The 27,081-nt window shown below is 43.4% G+C and overlaps 1 protein-coding gene across 8 annotated transcripts in view; it reads left to right on the top strand.

Annotated features, from left to right (window-relative positions):
- The window catches only part of LOC146058238 (uncharacterized), a 232,965-nt gene that overhangs the window by 84,308 nt on the left and 121,576 nt on the right, over nucleotides 1–27,081 (top strand). For 2 of the 8 annotated variants that reach the window (XM_083170407.1, XM_083170408.1), the window contains exons 12-13: nucleotides 2,211–2,311; nucleotides 3,413–3,482. The exons of 4 other annotated variants lie outside the window; for them this stretch is intronic. In XM_083170407.1, the coding sequence (XP_083026533.1) occupies nucleotides 2,211–2,311; nucleotides 3,413–3,482 (171 nt within the window). Of the gene's footprint in view, nucleotides 1–2,210; nucleotides 2,312–3,412; nucleotides 3,483–11,631; nucleotides 20,275–27,081 lie in introns of those variants that run through there. 2 more of the 8 variants (XM_083170406.1, XM_083170410.1) reach the window with 2 other exon arrangements.

Here is a 27,081-nt window from a genome sequence, read left to right as displayed (position 1 = left end):
ATCTTGAGATTATTCCCTCCAAAATAACATAATTGTTTTTCCTTCTCTCTTTTGGTGTGCATCCATAGTGCAATTCTTTCTCTATCTTGTTATTGTCTTCATTATATTGCCTGGATAGCACCCACTGCCAAAATATGAAAATAAGGCGACCCAAAACTTATTCCCAATATTTTATTGGGGATCTTTGTCCTAATAGGTGTGTACGGACCCCTAACATCTCCCTTTCCCCTTTTCCCTATACAGGTTGAGTATCCCTTATCCAAAATGCTCGGGACCAGGAGAATTTTGGATAACGGATTATTCCGTATTTCGGAATATTTTAATATTTCAATGATGTATTTTGAAGTATCTTGCATTTATGCTGTATAAACACATAATATACACACAAATATATTTTATTACCACATAAAATACACACAAATATATTTTAATTGTTAAAAAAACAAGGTTTCAAAACGTGAAACAAAATGTGTGTACTACCTCAGCACTGAATTTGAATGCCAAGCAATCATTGTCTTGCACATATATAGTGCCAGTTACATATCATGTCCCCAGTGATGCTGTTACAAATGTCCCCAGTGAGTTTTTAGCAAAAAAAAAAAAATTTTTCACTTTCTGGAATGTCCGTATTTCGGAATAATTCGGATAACGGATATTCGGATACGGGATACTCGACCTGTACTAAGTTTGAATACTTCAAACAGCACAGAGACAAGCCTCAAAACTTATGGAACAAAGTCATTTGGAGTGATGAGACCAAAATTGAACTTTTTGGCCACAACCATAAAGGTTACATTTGGAGAGGAGTCAACAAGGCCTATGATGAAAGGTACACCATTCCTACTGTGAAACATGGAGGTGGATCGCTGATGTTTTGGGGATGTGTGAGATACTGTACAAAGGCACTGGAAACTTGGTCAAAATTGATGGCAAGATGATTGCAGCATGTTATCAGAAAATACTGGAGGAAAGTTTGCACTCATCAGCCCGGAAGCTGCGCATGGGACGTACTTGGACGTTCTAACATGACAATGATCCAAAACACAAGGCCAAGTCGACTGTCATTGGCTACAGCAGAATAAAGTGAAGGTTCTGGAGTGGCCATCTCAGTCTCCTGACCTCAATATCGTTGAGCCACTCTGGGGAGATCTCAAACGTGCAGTTCATGCAAGACAGCCCAAGAATTACAGGAACTGGAGGCTTTTTGCCAAGAAGAATGGGCAGCTTTACCATCTGAGAAAATAAAGAGCCTCATCCACAACTGCCACAAAAGACTTCAAGCTGTCATTGATGTTAAAGGGGACAATACCCGCTATTAAGAACTGGGGTATGAACACTTTTGATCAGGGTCATTTGGGCAGTTTCTGTTGTCATTATGATTTAAAAAGAGTAAACACAGTTGTCTGACAATAAACGGCTTCACCCAACCACTAACCATGAGTGACAGAAAAGTTTGTGAGTTATCATCCATATTCTCTGACAAATGGCCAGGAAATCACACATTCTGCTAGGGTATGTAAACTTATGAGCACAACGGTATATATTACTGTTTATGTGGTGTATATGTTATGTTACATAAATGTTATCCCTGACCAATCCCTTTTCCCATCACAGTAATACCCATTTTACACCAAAATCCCGGATCCGACCCGGTATTTAACAAGGTTCCAAGCCAGGTTGGATCCATCATTTTGGTCCATTTACACTGCGGTGTCCACCCGCCGTGTAAACGGGCAGCGGCGCTTGAAGATGACATCATCTTCAAGCGCTGGGATCGCCGCGCTGGGGTCAAGCCCAGCACTAAGGTAAGCTGCTGGGCTGCCCCTGTGCGGCCCCCGTCGGTGAGTTGAATAGATGCCGCACACAGGCATCCATTCCCCTCCTCTCTGCTGCTGTCTGCAGAGTACAGCAGACAGCAGCGTAGGCTGTGTGCGCTCACCCAACCTCCATGTTAACCGCAGGATGCTGTGGTCTGGAGGTTGGGCTTCCCCCTGCTCCCGGCTGCTCGCCCATGTTAGTAAATGTGCGGGGCGGCTGGTGGGGGGGTTAGGCTTTTTTTTTTTTTTTTTTTTTTGGGGGGGGGATGTGAAATTGCCCCTGGGTTAGCATCCCTGCTCTGCCATATCCGTCACTATAATGTGTTTGTGTCGGCTGAGTTCTTCTTTTGCATTACCATTTATACAGATACATGTGTGTGCCCCTTCCCGCAGGTGGGTGTAATCCTACACATCCCGCAGACCCATATGAGACCCCTCTCTATACTCCGGGGTGTATGGGAGAAGAGAACAGGATGATCAGCCAGGATTATCAGGTACATGGTTACATAGTAGTTCAAGCTGAATAAAGACATACGCCATCAAGCCCAACCTTTGGTTACAGTGTATCATTTATGTGCTATATCCCTTTATATAAATTGTGTACTCTAATATTATTTTAGACAAGTGAATGTTGTTTGTACCCCTGGAGGTTTTTACCCAGTAGATGTGTGTCCAACCTTAATTTAAATGTGTTTTATTGTGTCTGGCGACACCACCTCTCCATCTGCCGACACCACCTCACCATCTGCCGACACCACCTCACCATCTGCCGACACCACCTCTTCAGGAAGAGAGATTCGCAATTTAACTGCCCTGATCGTAAAAAAGTTTTTCCTTCTGAGGGAACAAAATCTCTCCTCTAGTCTTAACCCATACCCATGTGTCCTAGAGTCCTCCCTAAAAGAAACAAGGGTGCTGGACAGTTCCTTATATTGGCCTCTGATATATTTGAACATGTTAAGCATGTCCCCCCTTAAACGTCTCTTCTGAAGCAATCAAACAATCCCAAATTGTCCAATCTGTCCTCATAGCTTAATTTCTCCATTCCCTTTATTAGTTTAGATGCTTTTCTTTTGACCTTTTCCAGTTCTATGATGTCCTTCTTATAGTGCGGGGCCCAGAATTGTACTCCGCGTTCTAGATGTGGTCAAACCAGTTCTTTGTACAGAGGCATAATTACATTTGAGTTCCTGGTCTCCATATCCCTTCTTATACAGGCCAGTATCCTGTTGGCTTTATTTGTTGCTACGTGACACTGAACACTGCACCCCAGTTTGTTGTCAATTTGGACTCCTAGATCCTTTTCCAGATCTGATTTCCCCAATGCCGCCCGCTTAGATTATAACTAGCTCACTGGTTATATCTCCCAAGATGCAGAACCTTACATTTATCAGCATTACACCTCATCTTCCAATTTTTTTGCCCATCCCAGGTAGGGGAACCCGGTCTGACCTCTCCCAGCTCTGCTTCCTCACATGTCTCACAGTGCAGGATATTGTGTTATTCCCATGTCCCCGCCCTGTGTGTGTCCTATAGAGATGTCCTGTGTAACGTGTGGGGGGGATACGTATGTGACACATGTCCTTCTATGACAGGCTGAGCCGGGAGAGGGGATGAGTTACCAACAATGTAAAGAAGAGGCCGTCCCTGCTGAGATCACATCAGGTGAGAGAGTCTTAGATACAGACAGTATTTTATGTCGTGCGCATCTCGCTTCTGCTTCTAGAAGTGGAATCGCCACATTGCTGGGACGTAGGTCGCGGTGCCACTCTGCCACTGCAGTTAGACTAAGTCTAACCTTACTTGTTGCGAGTGGCTTACGATGCCAAGGAATCTGGGCCCAGAATGTGAGGGGCAGGGACAGATACATAGGTGACCTCACAGCAGATTCTCTCACATTTTACACGGCATCACTCAGCTGACCGCTACCTATATATATGGGGGTGCTACCAAGTTCGGCAATGATATGGGTGCTAACCAGCCGATAGGAGAATCTTGTACTTTCTCAATGATCTTAAGCATCTGACTCCCTTGTATTCATTAACGCAGCTCTGAGTGAGAGGTTCATGCTGTTAGTAGGGGAAGCCCCGATACTGTAAATTCATTGAATAAACCAAGAGATGTGGACGCCACTTTTTGGATTCTGTCATTGGACACCAAAAAGGCATTTTATCGCCTACATTAGTTACCCTCCAATCAAGTTTGGCTTCTGCGGGAATATTTTCTGCCCTCTGATGTACGTCATAGCAACCTTTTATCTTTCACGGTTAGGAATACTGCTCTATTTCTGAACTCTCCACCACACATAAACTACACCGCACAATACCATATACGACCCAGAGATTGGTGCTTGTTACTGACCCAGAATCCTCCCTGCCTGGGCTACCTACCATAATAGATCGTCTTAGTGCACCCTCTCTATATAAACTGGGCAACAGAAAAACCAGAAGAATTTGCTTTTAACATTGCAAACGATCAATGATGTAGATGTTAAGCCGGCTATAATTGGAAATGTCGTCATCTGCATTATCCGGGCATCATTATCCCCAGCTGTGATGTTGGCGAGGCAAACGTGACCTTTGCCCCCTTTATTAGGCAGTCAGGTGACCTGCTGAGCCGCTGTTTGGGCCTGGAGGTTTCCTGGTTAGGTGGATTGGCAGCTTTGGAAATTACGGTTTTAACAAAATGAATGTACTTGCGTTGTACAATACCATATACAGATGGCTGGCAGACAGTTTATTTATTTATGAGTTTCTTTTATAGCGCACACATATTCCGCAGCGCTGTACAGAGAATATTTGAACATTCACATCAGTCCCTGCCCCAGTGGAGCTTACAATCTATATTCCCTACCACATGTACACGCACACACAGACATTCTAGGGTTAATTTGTTGGGAGCCAATTAGCCTACCAGTATATTTTTGTGTTGTGGGAGACGGGACGCAACGGAGCACCCTGAGGAAACCCACGCAAGCACAGGGAGAATATACTAACGCCATACAGTAAGCTCAATGGTGGTAATCAAACCAATGAGGCAGTAATGCTAACCATTACACCGTCCGTGCTGCCCGAACAAATGTTATATGTATGCATTTATATTTTGAGAGATAGCCAAATTGGTTAAAAGGCCCAGGGTGGAGCTACCCCCTGTGGTATTGTGTGTTGAAGGCCTTCGGTCCTCAGTGTGTACATCTGTGACCTCTGGAAGTGTGGAATGGTCTGTAAAATCGTGTATGCTGTGAATAGTCCTGCGCACCTCTAGAAATGGACTTAGGGGGGTATTTAATGTCAGTCGACCTCCCGCAGCCATCTCCTGACGGGGGAGATGGCTGCGGGGCCCTATTCAATGCTGTCTTCCCCGACAGCATTGAACAGGGTTTCTCCGCAGAACGAGCCCGACACTACAAGCTGTCGGGCTCGTTCTGCCGAGAAAAGCCGGAAATAGGCAAGCTCCCGGCCGGAGCTCATCTATTTCCATCCTCAACTCGCGGCCACGCCCCCTTCTCGCCGCTCGGTGGCCGGGACATTGAATCCCGACTGCCGAGTTCACGTCGAGCAAAGCGAGAACGGGACAGGGGTACCCCTGACATTGAATACCCCCCATAATCTTTTTAAGACTTTTTGAGTAAATAAATATCTTTGCATTCAAGACAACTGACTTCAACTGGCGACCAATAGGAATGCGGGAAATGTGTTCTCATTCTCCAACTGTACTGGGGTGAGCACAGTGTCTTCAAACTCTGCCCTCAGCATGCTACAGTGCAGGGCCTGGTCCGTGATCGTTGACCAACGGGAATCCAGCCAATGCCAGTCAGGTGTGTCAGCAGTGTGTCGACACATACACAGTAGTAAGCAGTATTTGGCTGCTGGATGTAGACGCCTGAGTGTGTGTGTGTGTGTGTATATAGATATAGATTATATTATATATTCTTCTCATCTCTGAAGTGAAGTACCGTCGGTGACCACTCAGTGTACCAATTTACTCCTTTGTGTGCTGAAAGATGTCAAAACATAAAGTAAAAGCAATTTTTGCAGGCACACTGATCTGTTCCAAACTTCCTGGATACCTCTAGTGGGAGCTATGCAGACAGGGATTGAAGCCAGGAGCATATAGGGACTGGGCTGGGTGGAGAGTTTGTGGGACAAAAACGGTTATTTAAAAAAAAAAGGAGAAACGGCTCTTTTGTTGGGACTCTTGTGATGATTTAGAGGGGATCGCAAATGTATGTTTTGAGGTGCTCTTAGTAACTTAAAACGTAACTTTTAATAAGGTTGTTAATAAAGATTTGGTATGAATATATAGAAGTACATAACAAATGCATCCAGACACAGCTGGACATGAAAATAACTGTTTTCATGAGATAATATTAGTTTTAAATGTATTATTTCTGGCGCTTCTAATCAAACCTATTTCTCATGAAAGAAGCTGCTTATCAGTCATGAATACAAATGTTTTTATTTATATGTTTCAATGATTACTTTGTAACAATATATATATATATATCACTTTGAAACTTTGAGGGGTAGATTTATTAAGCTCAGTGAAGTGATAAAGTGCCTGGTTTTTATCACCGGCCAATCAGCTCCTACCTGTCATTTTTCAAACCAAGCCTGTAACTTCAGTTAGGAGCTGATTGGCCGGTGATAAAAAACAGACACTTTATCACTTCACTGAGCTTAATAAATCTGCCCCTCAGTGAGAATACATTGCAGCACTGTAACCCAGATAGATGTGCATTAATAAAACGGAGAGAGACACCCTTCTGCTGTCCTAGGGCAAGTGGGATACCCTGCTGTCTTCTAACATTGCAGAGGGTCACACCGCAATTCGGGTATGAGAGAGAGTGTGAAATTGTGTTGGGTATTTCTGACAAATTGAGGATAGTGTAGGCGCTCTTCTGCGGTCCCCTGTTAAAATGTCTGTGAGTCCTTGTTATCGTGTGACATTGCAAAGAGCCGCTACTATAATCCGGAGATGAGCGAGAGTGTGAAAAAGAGGAGAGCGAAACAGTAGTAGAGGAAAAAATGAGATAAATACACAGAGGACTCTGTCTGCGTCGTTTTGATTACACAAGTGAATAAATTGATAAGTAGTACTTGTAATATTTCACTCAAAGACTCTTATTTGGGTATTTAATCACCCGCAGCCCTCTCCCGACGGGAAAGACGGCTGCGGGGCCCTATTCAATGCTGTCTTCCCCGACAGCATTGAACAGGGTATCTCGGCAGAACGAGCCCGACTTCACAAGCAGTCAGGCTTGTTCTGGTGAGAACGGCCGGGAAGTGACGAGCTTCCTGCCGCAGCGTACCTCTTCCCGGCCGCAGCTCGTGGCCACGCCCCCTTCTCGCCCCACTGAAGGCAGGACATTGAATCCATCCTGCTTGCTCTCGGTCGAGCAGAACGGGACTGGGTCACGGCTGTCCGGCCAGCTCGACAGCCGTGGCCCATGATTTAATTCCCCCCTTAGTGATTTCAACAGAATCTACTAGGTCCAATGTGGTGTTCTATCATAATCATAACTAATTATGTTAATTATGACTGTATAAGTGGGTCAGATATGCCGGGTTATCAGTTCTCATTTTGCTTAGAAAATGATATTCTATTTTCTACAGAATGCGGTCTATATCGGTCACAGCAAAAATGACTGGGTGCAGAAATAAAACAGGGTACCACTCTGAGTACTATCCCTGGAGTCCCTGTTTTTAATTATAACAGTAGCTTTCAGAAGTCCCCCGGGTGAAGGACCACCCAAGTTTTCAGAAACATTGATGTTCTAATATTAGGACAATTTGCGGGGAAAAGATTTCCCTTCTACCTGGCAGGTGCGCAGCAGCCCCGGTGCAGGCTGTGTTGTTTCAGAACGAATAGAGGCTGATTTCAGCAACGTCAGCGGTGCCAATTTCACATGGGACTTGTGGTCTCACCAGAGCTCCAATGCACAGGGAGTGCGCCAAGTTCTGGTGTGGGGAAGCGCGTCCTTACGGCGGCCGCTAAGTGCGGGCAGTGCACCTGCAGCGCCGGCTCCTAGTACCGTTTAACTCGTGTGCGGCGGCTTCACTGTGTCCAGAGCATGCTGATAGACAAGTTGGTGCGGTCGGACATGCTTTCGACTCCCAGACAGAAAACCTGCAATGGACACTTGTGACTGATAAAGCAGCAGTTCAGGTACTCACTGGAAGGATAAAAACTGTCACAGCTCAAAGTGAAAGTACATTCATTTTAACGGGCTCTTCACCAGTTGACCATAACAGTTGTCATTGTAATCAACTCTCCTGGCTAGGCAGAATTAATGTAGTCAAAACAATAAAGCGGACCTTGCCGATTCAGTCCCAGGTACCTGGTTCCTCTCCGTCCACTTTCTGATCCAACAATTTGTCTGGTCACGCAAAAGACCTAGACGTAGGTTTGATGCATTCACACGGTCCTCTCTTTGTCACAAATTGTGTTGTGGGTTGTTTGTTTATACAGTATATGTGTTTTTATTTATTTTTATATATATATATATTTTTTTTTACTATCGCTTTCTCAATAAAAAAAGATAATTAAAAAAAAAACAATGTCTAACTTATATAAGTCATGTCCCTGCGTAGATTTGGGGAACTGCCAGGTCAGTTACTTTGTCAATGCAAACTGAAATCTTACCAGTGATGGAACAGTACTCTGAGGTCAGGTAATGATTGGAGGTCGGAGCAGATTGGGACTGCGGGTGGGGTGTTGAGTTTGTGGGCTAAAAACTGTCACAGCTCAAAGTGAAAGTACATTGCTGATGCTGTCATTTTAATGGGCTTTTAACTAGTGTATAATAATTATAATAATAATAAATGGAAATGCAGGAAAACCATGGTAGAGACTGCGCAGTAGCATTATCCATGTCTAACAAAATCACCGTAGGTTGTGTGTTGAAGAGGAGTGCACCTCTATTCTTGTCATCATGGGGGTGTGAGCAGTACTGTGGTATGAGGACCGCAGTGACATGGTGCCTGATGCTGCCGTCACTGATGATTCTGGATCTGAACTTCTACAGTACTATCAACAAGTATCGGTTCATAGCTGGGATAATCAGCAGTGACCGCAGCGAGTCCCACTTGTCACCAGTGGTGGCAGCAGAGTACTTTTATCATGGGCAGGGCGTGGTTGGAGGTGTTGGATCTCAACACTCGGAGGACTTTCTGGACCAGCTGTACTTCCTGCCTCCCCATATGTCCCATCCCCTTGCTCCTCCTGTTGCTTGCATTGCCTGGACCTCGTAGGTGTGCTGCAACACCCCTAAGGATGAAAATACCAATTATTTAGTATAAAGACTTTTAGAATATTTTCCTTCTGTTATATCTTAGATTTTCACTTATGTCTGTGCGTGTCTATATAGTCTTTATCTGTCTTCGGTGATGGAGGTTATGCTATAATTAAGGTCTATTGATGGGCCGAAAAATTGGCTTGATTGCACTATGTCACTTTGATAAGAGCTAAATTACCTAGTTTTAAGTGCTTGAAGATTGCTATATTATAGCGCTCATGTAAGGACCATGCTGATACAATATATATCTATATAAATGATGTGCACATACCTCAGGCACCACTGATTGTTGAGTGTTGTGGATTAAAAGCATTGTATGTATAAAAATATTATATATATTTTGGGTGTAGGTTCCAATTATTAAGAACACATACAATGTATCTCTACTTAAGTTTCATTCCATAGGCTGTGACCTCCTGCAGTTTCCCTTCCTAGCTCAGGTGCCTTCACCATCACTACACCTTCTACCCTTGCTCTCCAAATGAATCTCACCTCACCACTACAGAAGCTCTGATATTATCATTCACATATCTCTTTTACTCCTGCGCCCTCTGATTGGAAAACCAGATCTTTCTGTAACAAACTGGTTCCTATCCATGACATCTCCAACTCCCTGAATTTCCTAGACATCACAGAAACATAGGTTTCAACCTCTGGCACCACATTCTCAAACACCCCCAGTCCATGGATCACCATGGTGGTGGTATTAGATTCCTTCTATCCTTAGGTTAGTCCTACCAACTCGTAAAGTATATTCTCTACATTTGAGGTCCATGCTGTTTGCCTCTTCCAACCGGTTCACCTTCACTTAACTGGTCGTTTACCAACCTCACTGGCCCGCCCTACAAATTCATTGGCAACTTTCTTCCCAGCTTCCTCGGTTCCTCTCTTCAGACATTCTCTTCATTATTTTAGTGATTTAAACATCCCAAACGTAATCCCCACAATCCTATGCCTTAAAAATTTACAACCTCTCATCATCACTTGGTCTTTCCCATTGGACCTCCTCACTCTTCCATGTCTCCCACTCAACCTCCTCACTCTCCCATGTCTCCCACTGGACCTCCTCACTCTTCCATTTCTACCACTCCACCTCCTCACTCTCCCATGTCTCCCACTAGACCTCTTCACTCTCCCATGTGAGTAGTTACTCACATGATCTGGTCTTCACTCACCACTATGATAGTTATGGCTCCAAATCTACATTCCCTCTCTCTGACCATAATCTGCTCTCTTAACTTTTCCATCTCTGCTTCTTCATCCCTAGCTCTTAAGGCTAACATCTGTTTACTTATCTTCCATGATTGACTCACTTCTCCATCCTTTTCTCTCTCTCTCTTGCCCTGAACAAGCCACTTCCCAAAATCTTTCTTTCTTCTGTCCTTGCCTCTGTTGCTCCACAGACCACTGTTCCCCCTTGAAGTTCAACACCTCAACCCTGGTATACCAAACTTACCAGATATTTAAAAAATGTTCACATTAGCAATGCTTTAAGGAAAACATCCTCTATTTCAAATGAATGCTCCCACACTACAGTACTGCCCTTTTCTTTTCTAAACAGTCATACTTTAGGAACCTCCTCACCTAGTCTTCAAACCCTCCCCCCTTCGCATCTCTTTGCCATTGTCAACTCTCTGCACTGCCAACCCCTGACTTGACTTCACTTGTCAGGCTCTACCCTTTACTTTGCTACCTATTTCATATCCAAAATTGACTCCATAAGTCAGGACCTCACATTCCACCAAGACCCTCAACAATTTGCCCCATCCTTTCTAGGATTTGACACTTTCTCAGCCTGGATGCTAATAAGAGCCCCATACATTCTCTGGTCATCTCCAGACTGGACAACTGTAATCTTCTCCTGTATGGCATCCTTACCACCACCCTCCACTCTATCTTTAATGATGAAGCCCAGCTCATCTTCCTCTCTAAATGGACCATGTCCACCTCCCCTCTCGTACAAGCCCTTCTACAAAACTTAAAATGGGCTGTATAGACCCACTTCTTCACTAAACCCAACCATCGCTCATCCTATCCTTGTAGTCCATTCTCACTGCCATTCCAATGTGTGACAAAACTCTATCCCTTCCCTTTAGAATGTAAGCTCTCACTAGCAGGGTCCTCTCTCCTCGTGTGCTTTTTCTACGTTTACTCAGACTGTCTTCTACTTCATACTCCCTGCTCCTAGGAGGATGACAAACGTGTTGATACTTTATCTTCATTAGTGAGATCAAATAAGGAGAAAGTTCCAGAGGGTTCAGGTAGGGAGTAAAGCAGGCTACTGATCGAGGGAGAGTATAGAATTTCATTTCAGGTCTTCTCAATCTTGTCCTTGAGTAGAAAATTAAATCCTGTGCACAGATAGTTGCTGGTGGGTTTGGGAAAGGGAGAAGTCAGAAGTAATTTAAATGTTTTAAAGATCACTTAAGGTTAGAGGCTTGAGCAGAGATAAGAGATTGGAACTGTTTATTTGGCAGATGAATAGAGGGTTTATCTTAGTACCTTTGTCCCCAACAGGTCCGCACTCATCCTCACATTATCCTGAGAAGACGCATCAGTGCTCAAAGTGTCAGCAAAGTTTCCCTAATCATTCAGCGCTCGCCACCCATCAGCAAACGCATAGCGCCAGTAATGTGTATAGATGCTCGGTCTGCGGAGTGTGTGTCAGCTCTACATTGGCTCTTACCGCCCACCAGCGACGTCACACCGAGGACAAACTGTTTCACTGCTCTTACTGTGGGAAATCCTTTCATCAGAGGTCACGTCTCCTGTCACATAAGAGAAGTCACACAGGGGAGAGGCCGTTTACATGCCTGGAGTGCGGGAGATGTTTTACCAGAAGGTATGGCCTTACTACGCACCAGCGGATTCACTCTGGCGAGAAGCCGTTTAAGTGCACCGAGTGTGGCAAACGTTTTGTCCGGAGGTCCTACCTGGTTAATCATCACCGCCTTCACACCGGAGAGAGGCCATTCATGTGTTAACAGAGTGACCCGCTGCCTTTCCCAGTGCTCAGATCTTGTTTGACATTGGAAAATTCACACTGGGTGGAAATATTTTGTGTCCTAAGTGAATAAACATTGGGATACGTCATTGGGCTGGCTTACGGATCACATACAGTGTGGACTTTCATGGCTTGTCTTCCAAATGCGTTTTATGCTACAGGCCAACTATCTGCTCTAAGGAATTGTGTTTGCGACTGCATCCAGTTACAGATCTAGAATGGTGGGTTTTTCAAAAGTGCAGATGGCAAGATGAAAAGGCACCTGGTCCGAGTATAGGATGAGGCCCAATCTCTGTCATTGTCAAGGTGGTAGAGAAATTACACCTTTTCTCCGAGAGGAAATGGGCAGCTCCACCTCCTACACCATTGGAAATTACAAGTTATCTCTCCTTTTGTCTCGTTCAAATAATTCAGTCCAGCTAAAGGAAATCTTGTTTTTACCCCATTCCGTCCCCCTTCTACAAAACTCCATCGTCGTAGCTCCTCTACTCAGACCTCCATCCCAAATCTGTGGCCTACAAGTACATAGACTTTTATAGCTATGAAGAGACTAATAACAGAACATTTGTAACCAGGATTTTGAAGGGCTGTGTAAAATTACATCTAATTATGCTTTGTTGAATGCATTTTGTTAAAAAAAGAAAAAAATCCTATGATGGGTTTCCTGTTAAAGCGTGCCCACTAGTAACCATTGTGTTTTGTTTTTTTGTCCACTAGGGGACACCGGAATCATTACAGTGGGTATAGGCTTGACTGGTAGATGCCAAAAGAGATAAATGAAAACTCCCACAGTGCCTGGCATTTTTTCTTTTGGTGCCAAGGCAGAGCAGGCACATATTTCGGGCTTTGATTTATTTTGTTATTTTTGGTATCCTGTATGAGTGGCACCGTCCTGGGATGTGTTGCCTGGTGCTGCCGCTCCAGCGCCTCACGCCGGAATGGCAGCACTAACACATGACTAGGGACTTCCGTCAAAACCCTCTGCTGCTCTCCACAGTGGGTTGCTTCCTATTTGGCCGCTCAGAGGGTGGGAAATCCATTTAGCGGCAACCGGATGCAGTGGGGGCCCTTTACTGAGCTCCTTCTCACTAGACCACCAGGGCACAGCAGCAGGGCTGGGAGTGCAGAATCCCTGTGGTTTAGCATCTGAGGGGGAGGGTGTCCAGCCTGCAGCCCCTCCTCTGCCACTGGGACTTACCAGTAGTACACTCATGGCCATGTCCTGCATGCTGCCATCTAGCCGGGCTAAATTTATGCTGCATGCAGTGTGTGTATGGGACACAAGAAAGTTGTGGGGGAATCTCCCGTAGCTCTAATTATTACATTTGTGGATACTGCACTGATTTTGTGACACCATGTCCTCCAGAGATAAGGCTTTTGTCTCAGCACCCTGCTCTTGCTTGGGTTGTCCTGCTCTGGATGACCTGTTACTTCTGGATCGGTCTCCAACAGAGCTTACCACTCATGTGCAGACCACAGTACGGTCTCTCCAATGTCACAGTTGAAAGATAAACTGGCTGAAGTAGTCTATTACTCCTTCTCAGGATAAGCGTTATTTTGGGGACATCCTCATCTCCAGAGAATAGTGGGTCTTTTTACCATCGGACAAGGTAATTCTGTACCACTTGCGCCTTCAGTGGGAAATGCTCCGGCGATGGGATGACTCAAATCTTGGTTCTGCCTCCAGACATTTGACTCTCCCTGACCTGGTGGCTTCTTTGGACCAACCTGAACTAAGATCGCCCCCATTTTTGGGTTCCAGAATGGACCTTGCTCATCACCGATGCCAGTCTTCGGGGGTGGGGCTCTCGACCAGGGCAACTTGTTCAAGGGCCGTTGATCACCACAGCAGTCTTCTATAGATCATCATCTTGGTACGAAGAGCGATCTACAGAGCACTTCTCGAAGCATGCTCTCTTCTTCAAGGTTTCCCTGTAAAGGTACAATCAGACAGTGGGACGGCGGTCTCCTATCTCAGCTCACAGGGCTGCACACGCAGTTGTGGTGCCATGCAGGAGATCACTGATCTTCCTCTTAGCGGGGAAACATCTCCCAGCTCTGTTAGCAGTCTTCATCCCAGGCTTCCTCAATTGAGAGGCAGACTTCTTAAGGCAGCAGGACACACATTCAGATATTGATCAGAAGGTTGGGTTTTATAGATATAGACCTCATGGCTTCATGCCCCATCTTTTAGTTCGAGAGGTACGGATCTCGCACTGATCCAGGTGCGTTCTTAGTAGATGATCTTAACAGCTCTGTGGACCTTTCTGTTGGTGTATGTCTTCCCTTTGTTTTCCTTAATTCTATGGGTCATTCTGAAGTTCAAGTCTGTGGTAAGTGAATCTCCTGGCTCTGTCCATAAATGTCTGGGGCGTCTTCCCATCTGCCAGAATATTTATTCGCAGGGTCCTTGCCTTCATCTGGCCCTGAACCATCTTGCTTTATTGGGGTGGCTTGAGTCTGCCATCTTGAGAAAGAATGGATTCTCACAGCAGGTGATTCAGACCATGCTTCAGGCACGGAAGCCATCGCGGGCAATAGTTAATAACAGGGTCTGGAAGATTTACCTGACTTATATTTCCAGACAAATTGATCCTCATGTTTGTTAGCGTTTCTCCATCTGGCCTTGGTTAGGTCTTAAATTATCTCTACCAGATGTCATAAAGTTTCTGCAGGGAGTTCTTCATGACTGGACTCCCTGAACTTGTCCAGTGGCCCTGTGGGACCTCTCTCTGGTCCTTAGGGCTCTTCAGTCAGTGTGTGGACCTCCGATAGCTTATGTGTAAAATTTTAGTTCTGTTGGCTATTTCCTGGACTAGGCAGTTCTCGGACCTGAGTGCTCTTTCATGTCGCTCTCCCTATTTAGTGTTCCATCAGAATAGGGCAGTCCTCTGCACTAGGTTGGGTTTCCTACCTAATGTGGTCTCCAGGTTCCATGAAATCCAAGAGATTGTGGTTACGACCTTGTGGGACGGAACTCTGGAAGTCTTTCCTACTCCTGTGGGAATTATTGCTCATTCCGTGTGGGTACTTAATGGGCAGTTTCTGCAGAACAGCTTTGTAAGGAAACTAATTGGTTAGTTAAACCCTTATGCGTTTTTTTCAACTTTTAATCTACAGACCCGGTCCTGACCGCAGTCCAGGAGCATTCCCGACACTAATCTGGGCCTCCCTTTGTAATGATTCCTGTGCCCCTTAGGGGTTTGAAAAAAAAAAATCGGATTTATGGTCTTACCTTGGTAAATCCTTTTGAGTCATTGGGGTCCAGGATGCCCTCCCTGCCACTCCTGTCTTGTTGGAGTTGTGCCTGTATTGGTGGTGTGGGTGGTTTCCCATAAGTCTGTTGTGTGTATGGTGTGCCTTCCATGCCTGTCCCTACCTTGGGCTTGCTGCTAAAACTGGCAGGCTGGGGTTTAGGGGAGAGGTATAAGGATCTGAGTAGCTAGGCACTGTTGTAGTTTTAAGTTAACACTTTTGGTGCCTGCCAGCCCAGCCTATACCCACTGTAATGATTCATGTTCCCCTATGGACCAGAAGTCCTGTTGTCTCTGCAGACTTCATCAAGACAAGATGGCTGCTCTGTGGGCTGAACGGACCCACAAAGTTGTATCTGATCAGGACACTAGTTATTAGTGAGGGTCCTTTGTTCCTAGATTTTTTTTAAATATTGTTTCAGTCTACAAATCGCTACTTCCACATTATGGGGCTCATGTAATAGGCTACAAGATGCAGGCTGGGCGAGGCAAAACCAGCCTTGTACATAAATGATCGCTGCTTTAAAAATACAAATTCACAGTGTTTTGATGAAATACTTTGATTTGATTGGTCTGCGCTCAGATTGCCGTATTACCTACAATGAAGATCGGTCAGGTCGGCGCTGGATGTAAATGCACCTAGCTCAGGCTGTGCTCCCGTCCCCAAACTAAAGGACTCATTACATATGTGTATAGATTAATGGCTGTTCCACTGTCACTGCCCTTCCCCGGTTCCCTGTAATTCTAGTCTGTGTTCTCTTAAACTTCTCTCTGTACAGCGCACCCCGCCTGCCCATTGGTAAATCCTTAGTATATATAACAGCTTCTGTTTTATCTTTCTCTCTCTCCTGCTCCCAGCTATATATGTTCATATCATTTAGACTTTGCTAGTTATTGTGTAACTTCTACCATTTGTATTATTATGTAGTTTGTTATTTTAGGTGTGGTCATTATTACTATAATTTATTTATGTGGGTCAGTACACCTTACGTAGTGCAGAACAGTGCAAACAAAACAAGAACAAATATGCAAAAGGAACGCCCGTGTGCACTGGGGGTTATACCTAGTGACCAGGGTGTGGCCTATGACCCAGGCACCGCTAGTCCAAGTCTCCTTTTCCCAACGCTGTGGGGGCATGGCCAAAGCTCTGCAATGTGCTGGTCATGCCCCCAGTCCATCTATAACAGTTAATAGATGCTGTGCGCAAAATCGGGTGAAAATTGGGACAGATGGCAGGTGTGCATGGGATACGCCTATATGACTACTGCTGCACAGGCTGCCATATTACCCACAACAGGATTGCTGGCGCTGTTTGCATTGCGAAGAATGTTCTTTCCCACCTGTAATACGGTGCATCCGGAAGCACTTCACTTTTTTCCACAATTTGTTGTGTTGCAGCCTTGTTCCAAAATAATTTCCCCCTCAAATTGTTACACACAATACCACATAATGACAACGTGAAAAATTTTGGGGGATATTTTTGCAATTTTATTAAAAATAAATATTTTGTTAAATTTCCAAAATCCAGGGTATCGACACATTTGTGACATTGATTTAAACCTAGTGTCTAAGTTGTACATATGTTTATATCAGCAGAATTTTATCATACAATGAAGCGACCCATCCACTGTACAGAGGCTTTATCTCAGTACTTTTGTCCCCAACAGGTCCGCACGCCTCCTCACACTATCCTGAGATGACGCATCAGTGCTCGGAGTGTCAGCAATGTTTCCCTAATCATTCAGCCCTCGTCACCCATCAGCAAACGCATAGCGCCAGCAATCTATATAGGTGCTCGGTCTGCGGATTGTGTGACAGCTCCATATTGGCTCTTACCACCCACCAGCAATGTCACACTGAGGACAAACTGTTACACTGCTCTTACTGTGGGAAATCCTTTCATCAAAGGTCAAAACTCCTTTGCCATAAGAGGACTCACATCGGCGAGCGCCCATTTTCATGCCAGGAGTGTGGGAGATGTTTTACCTTTAGGTGTTCCCTTACTGCACACAAGCGGATTCACACTGGTGTGAAGCCATTTAAGTGCACGGACTGTGGCAAATGTTTTATCCAGAAAGGCGACCTTGTGAAGCACCAGCGCACTCACACCGGGGAGAGACCGTTTGCGTGTCCTCAGTGCGGCCGCTGCTTTTCTCAGAGCTCAGCTCTTGTTCGCCATCGGAGAATTCACACTAGGGGGAAATGTTCTAGCTGATTGTGTTCCAATCAGATTATACTGCAGTTTCTCTCACAAATCCGTGTCCCAACCAGAAAATCCTGGACACTGTGCATAAGTATCCTGGTGGTGTCAAACAATCTGCAGTTGCACCGTTCTGTAACAAACTGAAGCCTGTGTGTTAGTTCTTCATATTGCACTGATAAGCTCTCTAGCACAGGACCGGTCTCAGTGCACATGGCAAGATGAAAGTGCACCTGTTTATAGTATAGGATGATTCCCAATCTCCGCCATTGTCAAGGTGGTAGAGCAATTTAATCCTTTTATACCAAGAGGGAATAGGCAGCTCTGCCTCCTGCACTGCAGGGAATATTGAGTTATATGTCTCTGCCTCTCCTTTTGTATCATTCAAATTAGTCAGTCCAGCTAAAATAAATCTGGTTTCTCAAATTCCCTTCCTCCTTCTACCAAACTCCACTGTCCAACGTCGGAGCTTCCCTACTCCGATCTCAAATCCTTGGCCTACGAATTAAATAGATTTTTGTAACTGTAAAAAGAGACTGTCACAGAACATTTGTAACCAGGCGTTTGAAGGACTGTGTAACATTACATCTCATTCTGCTTTATGTTGAATGTATTTAGTTAAATTAAAAACCTGTGATGGGTAACTATTTTGTTGGCTGAATAATGATGACTGTACAATAGAAACCAGTGACATCACCGAGACAAGATGGCCATTATGTGGGCTGAAGGGAAGCACAGATATGTAGCTGATCAGGTCGCTAGTAATTAGTGAGGGTACCTTGTTGTTAGAAAAAAGTAGATTTTTCATCAATATTGGTTCTGTCTACAGATCATAACTGTTTGGGGCTCATGTAATAGCAGGCTGGGTGGGTATTCTGGTGAGTGTGCCTTGTCCATAAGTAGCTGTCACTTTTAAAAATACTGACATATTGGATTTCTGGTTCCGGTGCCGATACTTGTGGCAGTACCTTGCAGAGCTCTGCCCATCCTGCTTCTTCATGCACGTTGTCCTCCTGGCACTTACCCTGGACAAACATTGCCGCTCATTTGGGGGTCACCTCTGGGCACCTGATGGACTGCTTCCTAGCTTCCCAACCCATGGGCAAGCAACAACGCCAGTGCACACAGAAGGTAAAGGGGCCTTCCAACATGGCCGTTGCAGCCCAGACAAAGACTCAACACTCCGTGTGCCTACGCAGATTGATATGTTCTGCCAACATGATGCCCCAGGCACACTGACTTAAGTTGATGTTGTCAGGGCCATTCAAAAAAATTATCCCCATTTTGGAAATACAAGCTGCCAAAATCACAGATCAATAAGATCACAAAAAGTGCAAGATGTGGCGAAGTTGAAACCCTACAACAATGTCACTACCAGTTACTAAACAAAATTGATGATCTTGAAAATCGACTAGGTCGTAGCAACCGAAGTTGGAAAGGACTAACTGAATCTCTTTACGGGCCAATGCTTCAGTTTTTTTCTCTTAACCATGCTTCCTGAATTATTAATTGTACAGGAACTCTGCTCAGGAATGGTCATAGAAAGAGTGCATAGACTGGGCCCACCACGAGAGATCCCTGCTGACAGGACACTTTTAAATATTTACATAAAGAAACAATATGGCCGGCTTCACGACAACACAGGGACCTCACTTGGAAAGACAGTAAATTGATTATATATATCTCAGCGGAAGTGATGAGAACCAGAAAAGAGTTACACGCCTACTTAAAGATAACAGGAAGTTTGCACTCCTTTTCCCAGCCCGCCTCCACATGTTCTCTGGCTCCTCATATAAAGATTTTTCAATGGTGTCTGATGCAGACAATTACCTATTGGAGGAAGCCCAGAAATAATTTACTCCTGCTGTTTCGGGAATTAACCATTGAACAGCAGTCTCTGATCTACATATCCCCCCCCCTTTTATTCTTCTCACTATATACTTTTTCAATTTATATTCTGATTGCTATATGACCTTAGTGTAGTTACTCGGATTTCCAATAGGAGATCACCTATTCTTATTGATCATCAGACTGAGTCTAATTACAATATAAATGCGTAACTTCACATTTCCACTCTTTACTACTGATCTTGAGGATATTTAAGTCTAGTCATTCTAGCTGTCTATGGTTTATTTTGTACCTTCTGTTTCTTTCGATAATGTTATACATTTTATTATATGACATAAGTTGGCATGCATATATTTATATGCTGCAAAACGTAAATGTATCCTTTTTCAAAGGCTTGGCTTGGCCTAGACTTCAGGTTGTTGTTGTTCTATTCTCATTAGTTCCCCGAATTCCAGAGGAGTTACTTTTCTACTGGAGTCCCATCAGCCATTGTTTAACTTTTTTTTTACAGAGGCTAGTTTTTGTGCCCTTAAATAAGGTGATTCCTGAATATTGATTACTAATATTAACCACTGTTTATTTTTTGGTTCCGCAATCACCCCTTCTGTTTTTCCTCTTGTGACTTTTTTTTGTCACCCCTTTATGTATAAACCACACAGAGTTTGACTTTGATGCTCACTGCTTACAGTTTTATTCTACACTAACTGTTATGTGCCATCATCTCTTCACGAGGCAGTAGGCTTAACCTTTTGCAGTCCAAATTTTTTTGTTTGCCCTTCATACAGTCTGATTTAAATGTTTACATTAATTGTAAAAAAAGTTTAATCAAAAAATGGTCTACTTTGAATGTTGAACGAAGTTAATGTTCCTATTTTAAAGTTGCTCACTATTGGATCTACTACTCGCGCTAGGGCTGTTGAGCCTTATTATACGTTGGACTTGAAAAGATTAACCCTTTGAGTACCAACGTTGCTGTGAGCAATCCTCAAAATACCCGCTAAAACTGTCAGTTCTTTAAGTATAAATAAATACAAATACAGCCAAGTCAATTAATTGAAGTTTAGTTAAATATTGCACTAAAAAAAAAACATATTGAATACCCCACAAAGTGCTTTACCTCTTGCATGATTATGTCTACCCAAAGCAGACGGGAGTTTTGGAATGCCCCATATACCATCTTTCTCACAATACGACTTAGTTCGATACATTTACAGATTGTTTACCTCGTGTTTAATGTATACTAATAAGCAATTGGAAGAAAATATTTTTTGACCCTTGGGGGGGTATTCAGTCTGAGATTTCGACTGTCAGAATCTGACCGAGACTGTTCTTTTTTTATGTGCAATATTTAACTAAACTTCAATTAATTGTATTCTAATTTTTTGCCCAGTCCAAAACAAAAGTGATTGACATTAATAAAAAAACTGACTTGGTTCTTTCTTTGTGCGACTCCTGTGGTGATTGGTGAGATCCCGTTGCCATGCATGTGCATCTAATTCGCTCCTGCAACTCATAGAAACGCATTGAGCGTTGATATAACAGAGTGGCAATTTTGGCGCCACAAACAGGAGCGATATGTACGGAACTGGGATACATGTGGGTGGCTACATTTGTATATGCATTTCTCATTTTGATAAATAAAGATAAATTGAGACATCTGTTAGAATTAAAATGGACAAAAGGTATCCCAACATCATTGCCGAAAATAACATGTTAAATTCATAAACAGAGCGTATGTATCACAACAACACCAAAGTCATTTTGTACCTAATGACCTATGTATATGTCTAAAGTGTGGTGTACGGGGATTCACTTGTTAGCATCATTTTTGTAAGTGTGGGAAGATCAAGATACTTTGGAATAAATTAATAGGCTCCATGCTTTGTTCACAGTGAGATGACTTTATCATGTATTTTTCTTTACTTTAATCCATGGATTAAAGATATTGCACCATTACTGACAATAATCCTAACATTGGCTAAAAATCTTGGCTACCTAGGTAACCAGCAGGTCTCCGACAATAACCGAACTTAAACGTTTATTACTCAGTATACTATTGTTTGAAAGACAAGCCACTTTTCAAAATATTGAGAAAGGGGTGGCTCGTTTAAAAATAAAAAGGGATATTCTAATTATAATCTTAGATGAGAATTCACGTAACTATATTCAGAACTGGTTTGAGAAAACCACCTGTTTTTTTTTTTGCGCTGCCAAATTGCTACAACTGGGGATAACCTCTACCACATTGGTTGATGGATTTACATTATATTCTGATGAATATTCGAAACAAAAACCACCCTAAGTGCATAATCACAAATGACTAATGAATTTACGCCGGGTTTATATGTGTAAATTTGTTCTGTCTTGTCTTTTTATTGTCTTCTCCGAAAGCGTATGTTTAACTCCTATATCCCTTACCTTTGCCCCTCCCTCCGAACTTATTATTACTATATAATACCATGTTTTTATTAGTTTACATGTGTATATGTGATTATTTATGACTGACTATACTTTCTAGTATTATTGCACCGCATGAAGAGGGATAATACACCTTATAAACTTAGATGGGACGCAGATATTATTTTCAAAAACAAAATATTTTCTTCTCATTGTTGTTAATGTGAATGTTCTGCTTCACATTTGCATGTCTGATTTGTAAATGTATCTTTTTCATACATGTGTAATCTGTGCTGGCCATTTATAACCATTGTTGTTAATTGATTTTATACAAACCTTAATAAAACATATGTGAAAAAAAAAAAATACCGACATACTCATTGGAATTTCCGCACAGCCAGCATCTTGCAGGTTATTATGTAAGCTCCTGTTTGACTATGACACGTCTGTTGGTGATGGCATATTAGTTACCCTTATTACCTGTAGGGGTCACTGTTGCTATTGCTGTCCGTATAGAGAATAAGTCTGTGAACAGACACTATAGCATTGTTCTATAGAGGCACAACATAAAATACTGGTATAGTTTGTACATCTTCCTAATCTATTATAAGCCAATGAACCGGTCTCTTTCAAAATTTTCATTTTTTTCCTCGATACACAGAAAGCAGACGATAATAGTAGTTTCACAATACCAGTGTACAGTACTATTTAAAAACAATACATCTGAAAGACTCATATATAAATAAAGATAGAGGATATAAACAGAAAAAGACAGACTTAGATAGGCGGGAACACTAGAAGGTAGGGGATGGGGTAGGGTTGAACAGAGTAAGTGCCTCAGAATAGCAAATCAAATAATACAATTCCAGAATTAAGACATGTCACACTACCTCGTCACGAGAAAGGGAACGTAACACTGCCAAGTCCAGAGGGTCACCATATATGACGGATTGACCTCGACTGTCACTGTATTCGCTCCATTTGAACCATTTTAAGTGAATACATAGGACGAGTACTTAGTCTGCCGTCTCAAACAGAAAGTGTTTGTGTACTCTATTATGTAGAGACCATTCGGAATAAGTTCCTCAAAGGAGAAAAGAAACGGTTTAAAAGTACATAACTTAATTTCATAATTTGCCAAGCATACCGGTATTTGCCCTTTTCTAAGGGGATCTTAAAGGGAAGAGCTTCGGCCTTAGAGGTGTTTAATCTAAAAAATGAAATATGAGAATATTCATCCGATACCATATGAAGTTTTAGAAAGGGATTCCTCGGGCTGTAATAGACTATATCGTCTGCAAGCAGAGTGATTTTATGAGGGATCCCTCCAATCACAGGGCCACGAATTTCCTCAGTGGATCTAATCTTTGTAGATAAGGATTCAATGGCGAGAGCGAAAATGAGTGGGGAAGAGGACAGCCCTCTCTAATAACATTGGATTTAATAAAACTAAAGGAGAGACATCCATTCACAAATACCTTCGCGGAGGGATATGAATATAGAGCGAATATAAAATCCCAAAACCTTCCAATTAAACCCAATCCTAACTGGTCTACCAAAGAACAGACTCTCACCACTGCAATCCATTTTAAATGCGGCTGCTAGGCTGATCTTCCTGGCAAGACGCTCATCTGCTGATCCGCTCTGCCAGTCCCTCCATTGGTTGCCTGTATCTTACCGTATTCAATATAAAACACTTCTACTCACATATAAAGCTATTAACCATACTGCACCTGCATATATCTCCTTACTTGTCACAGAATGTCTCCCATCTTGACCACTCCGCTCTGCACAAGATCTGCGTCTCTCTTCTGCATGGATCACTAGCTCCCATTCACTATTACAGGACTTTCATCGGGCTGCTCCCACCCTATGGAATGCCCTTCCACGCACAATAAGACTCTCTGCTAGCCTCCAAACTTTCAAGCGTTCCCTGAAAACTCACCCCTTCAGGCAAGCCTATCATATTTATATACCGCACACATAACCCTCTGAGGCACTTATGTATTATATAGCTTCCCTTCTGGACCTGTAACTTGGTGGGACTGCTAGGCTATTACTGGTGCCTGTCCTTGTGTTTCCCTCCTATGTCCCTATAGATTGTAAGCTTGCAGCAGGGCCCTCTAGCCTCCAAGTCTGTCTGTTACCCAGTTTATTTTATCACTGTCTACAATTGTAAAACGCAACGGAATCTGCTGCGCTATATAAGAAACTGTAACGGAATCTGCTGCGCTATATAAGACACTGTAACGGAATCTGCTGCGCTATATAAGAAACTGTAACGGAATCTGCTGCGCTATATAAGACACTGTAACGGAATCTGCTGCGCTATATAAGAAACTGTAACGGAATCTGCTGCGCTATATAAGACACTGTAACGGAATCTGCTGCGCTATATAAGACACTGTAACGGAATCTGCTGCGCTATATAAGACGCTGTAACGGAATCTGCTGCGCTATATAAGACACTGTAACGGAATCTGCTGCACTATATAAGACACTGTAACGGAATCTGCTGCGCTATATAAGACACTGTAACGGAATCTGCTGCACTATATAAGACACTGTAACGGAATCTGCTGCACTATATAAGACACTAACGGAATCTGCTGCGCTATATAAGACACTGTAATGGAATCTGCTGCGCTATATAAGACACTGTAATGGAATCTGCTGCACTATATAAGACACTGTAACGGAATCTGCTGCGCTATATAAGACACTGTAACGGAATCTGCTGCACTATATAAGACACTGTAATGGAATCTGCTGCGCTATATAAGACACTGTAACGGAATCTGCTGTGCTATATAAGACACTGTAACGGAATCTGCTACGCTGTATAACACGCTGTAACGGAATCTGCTGCGCTATATAAGACACTGTAACGGAATCTGCTGCGCTATATAAGACACTGTAACGGAATCTGCTGCGCTATATAAGACACTGTAACGGAATCTGCTGCGCTATATAAGATACTGTAACGGAATCTGCTGCGCTATATAAGACACTGTAACGGAATCTGCTGTGCTATATAAGACACTGTAACGGAATCTGCTGCGCTATATAAGACACTGTAACGGAATCTGCTACGCTGTATAACACACTGTAACGGAATCTGGTGCGCTATATAAGACACTGTAAATAAATAAAATCTGAGCAGATCAGTTTCAAGGTAGCCCCAACGCAGCCTATCAAAAGCCTTTTCAACAGTTAACAATTGTATCAGTAAGTAGAGTCCCAACTCTCTATAATATTAAAAACTCGGGAAATTGACCGTGCTGCACAGGCTGTTTGTACATTAGATTCTGGGGCCGTGCATGAAGATCAGGTGCTGCATAGCACGTTGCCATTTGCAGTAGATGAAATGCGATTTTGACTATCTAGTCCAAATCAAAAAACGCAAATCGCACCGGCACCGTGTGTACGCAGTATTACTTACGGTATATATTCTATTGTTTTTTTCAATTGTTATTTAAAATCTAGATAAACATACAAAGAAGATTAACAAATACAGGTGTATATAGTAAAGCATAAATCAGACACCTAGAGACGATCTAAATAACCTTATAGTTTGAGTATTAACATGAATATTTCCTACAGACAGGGAAGTTTCTTGTAGACAGCTCTATTTTTTTTATTTTTATCATCAATAATTTTTTTATTGAAAAACAAAGATAACAAATGATAGAATCAACGATACAAAATAAATGGGGAGGGATACAGAAAGAAAAACAGGGACAGGGAATGTCAAATCAAATCGAAACTGCTCTATTTTTGAATGTTCAGACCTCCAATCAATGGGTGTGAAAATCTAATATACAGTATTCCTTCTACAGTATATTAGAAGGAAACGATACGATCAAGAAACAGATGCTCTTAAATTAAGAATATAGAATTAGTAACACAGAATAATAATTTAGATGGATCTGTTGTTTATCCAATCATCTAATTCATAAATAATTTCCATATAGCAGAGCGTTCACCGTAGGGTAACTTCTGTCATTTAGATTGTGTAACTTATGCTGCTTTCAGACCGCATAACTGGCTTTGACCCTGTATTTGGAAACGTTTCCAAAAACGGGTCTGCCAGATAAAACCCCTTTCACACCGCAGCACTTAAACGGTATATTACCGTTTAAGTGCCGATTTTTTGACACTGGCAGACCCGTTTTTGGAAACTTTCCAAATACAGGGTCAAAGCCAGTGCAGCCTTCAGCCCTCCCCTCCGTGCAGCTCCCCCCCCCCTCGCGCGTGTCGACCGAGAGCATGTCGACGCCCCCCCCCCCGCGCATGTCGACGCCCCCTGCGCATGTCGACGCCCCCCCCACCCCCCCCGCGTGTCGGCGGCCCCCCCCCCCCCCCCCCCCGTGTCGACTTACCCCGTGCCGGTACCTCCGTTGTGGACTGCAGCTCAGTATGCTCGGAAAGCACTTATGAAAAAAGTGTCTTCAAGAAAATGGCTGCCCCATAGGAAACCCTGTTTAAAAAAACTGTCTTTCGTATGGGGGCAGCCATTTTCTGAAAGACACTTTTTTCATAAGTGCTTTCCGAGCATACTGAGCTGCAGTGCCGGGAACCACAACGGAGATACCGGCACGGGGTAAGTCGACACGGGGGGGGGGGGGCGCCGACACGCGGGGGGAGGGGGGGGCGTCGACACGTGCGGGGGGCGTCGACACGCGCGCGGGGGGGCTCCAGTGCTGTGAATACTTAATGAGCGCTCATTAAGTATTCACTGTGCTGAATTTAGGACCCAGCTCATTGGCTGGGTCCTAAATACCGTTTCAGAACCGATTTTGAGCCTAAAATACCGGTTCTGAAACGGGTAGGACCCTGCATTTTAACCGGTTAGAAAAAACGGCATTTTCTAACCGGTTAAGTGGGACTGTACCTTTCAGACCGCACACATTACCGTTTTAAAACGGTAAAAAAACGGCAATATACCGTTTTAAAAGTGCGGTCTGAAAGGGGCATTATACTCTGATTTTCATTACACAAAAAGAATATCCAGGTTATTAAGCTAAACAAATTCATTCAATCCTGCAGGGAACAAAGTTACCAATAAAAAAGTCTAATAGGCTTCTCTTTTACATAACAAATTGAAGCAATCACCTCCTCTGCCTGTTGTTTTAATTTCTTCAATACCTTGAATATTTATCATTAAAATTTTACCTTTATGCTGTCATTGAGATTGTGTAGGTACAGATGTAGCCCCTGCCATCCTTGGCCGGGGCTCGCCAGACCCTCCCCGCTGGCGAGCG

Source organism: Crinia signifera, chromosome 2 (genome assembly GCF_055691185.1).
Source record: "Crinia signifera chromosome 2, ASM5569118v1, whole genome shotgun sequence".
NCBI lineage: Eukaryota > Metazoa > Chordata > Amphibia > Anura > Myobatrachidae > Crinia > Crinia signifera.
The sequence above is the reverse complement of the archived record's forward strand: the minus strand, read 5'-3'. Positions and strand labels throughout refer to the sequence as shown.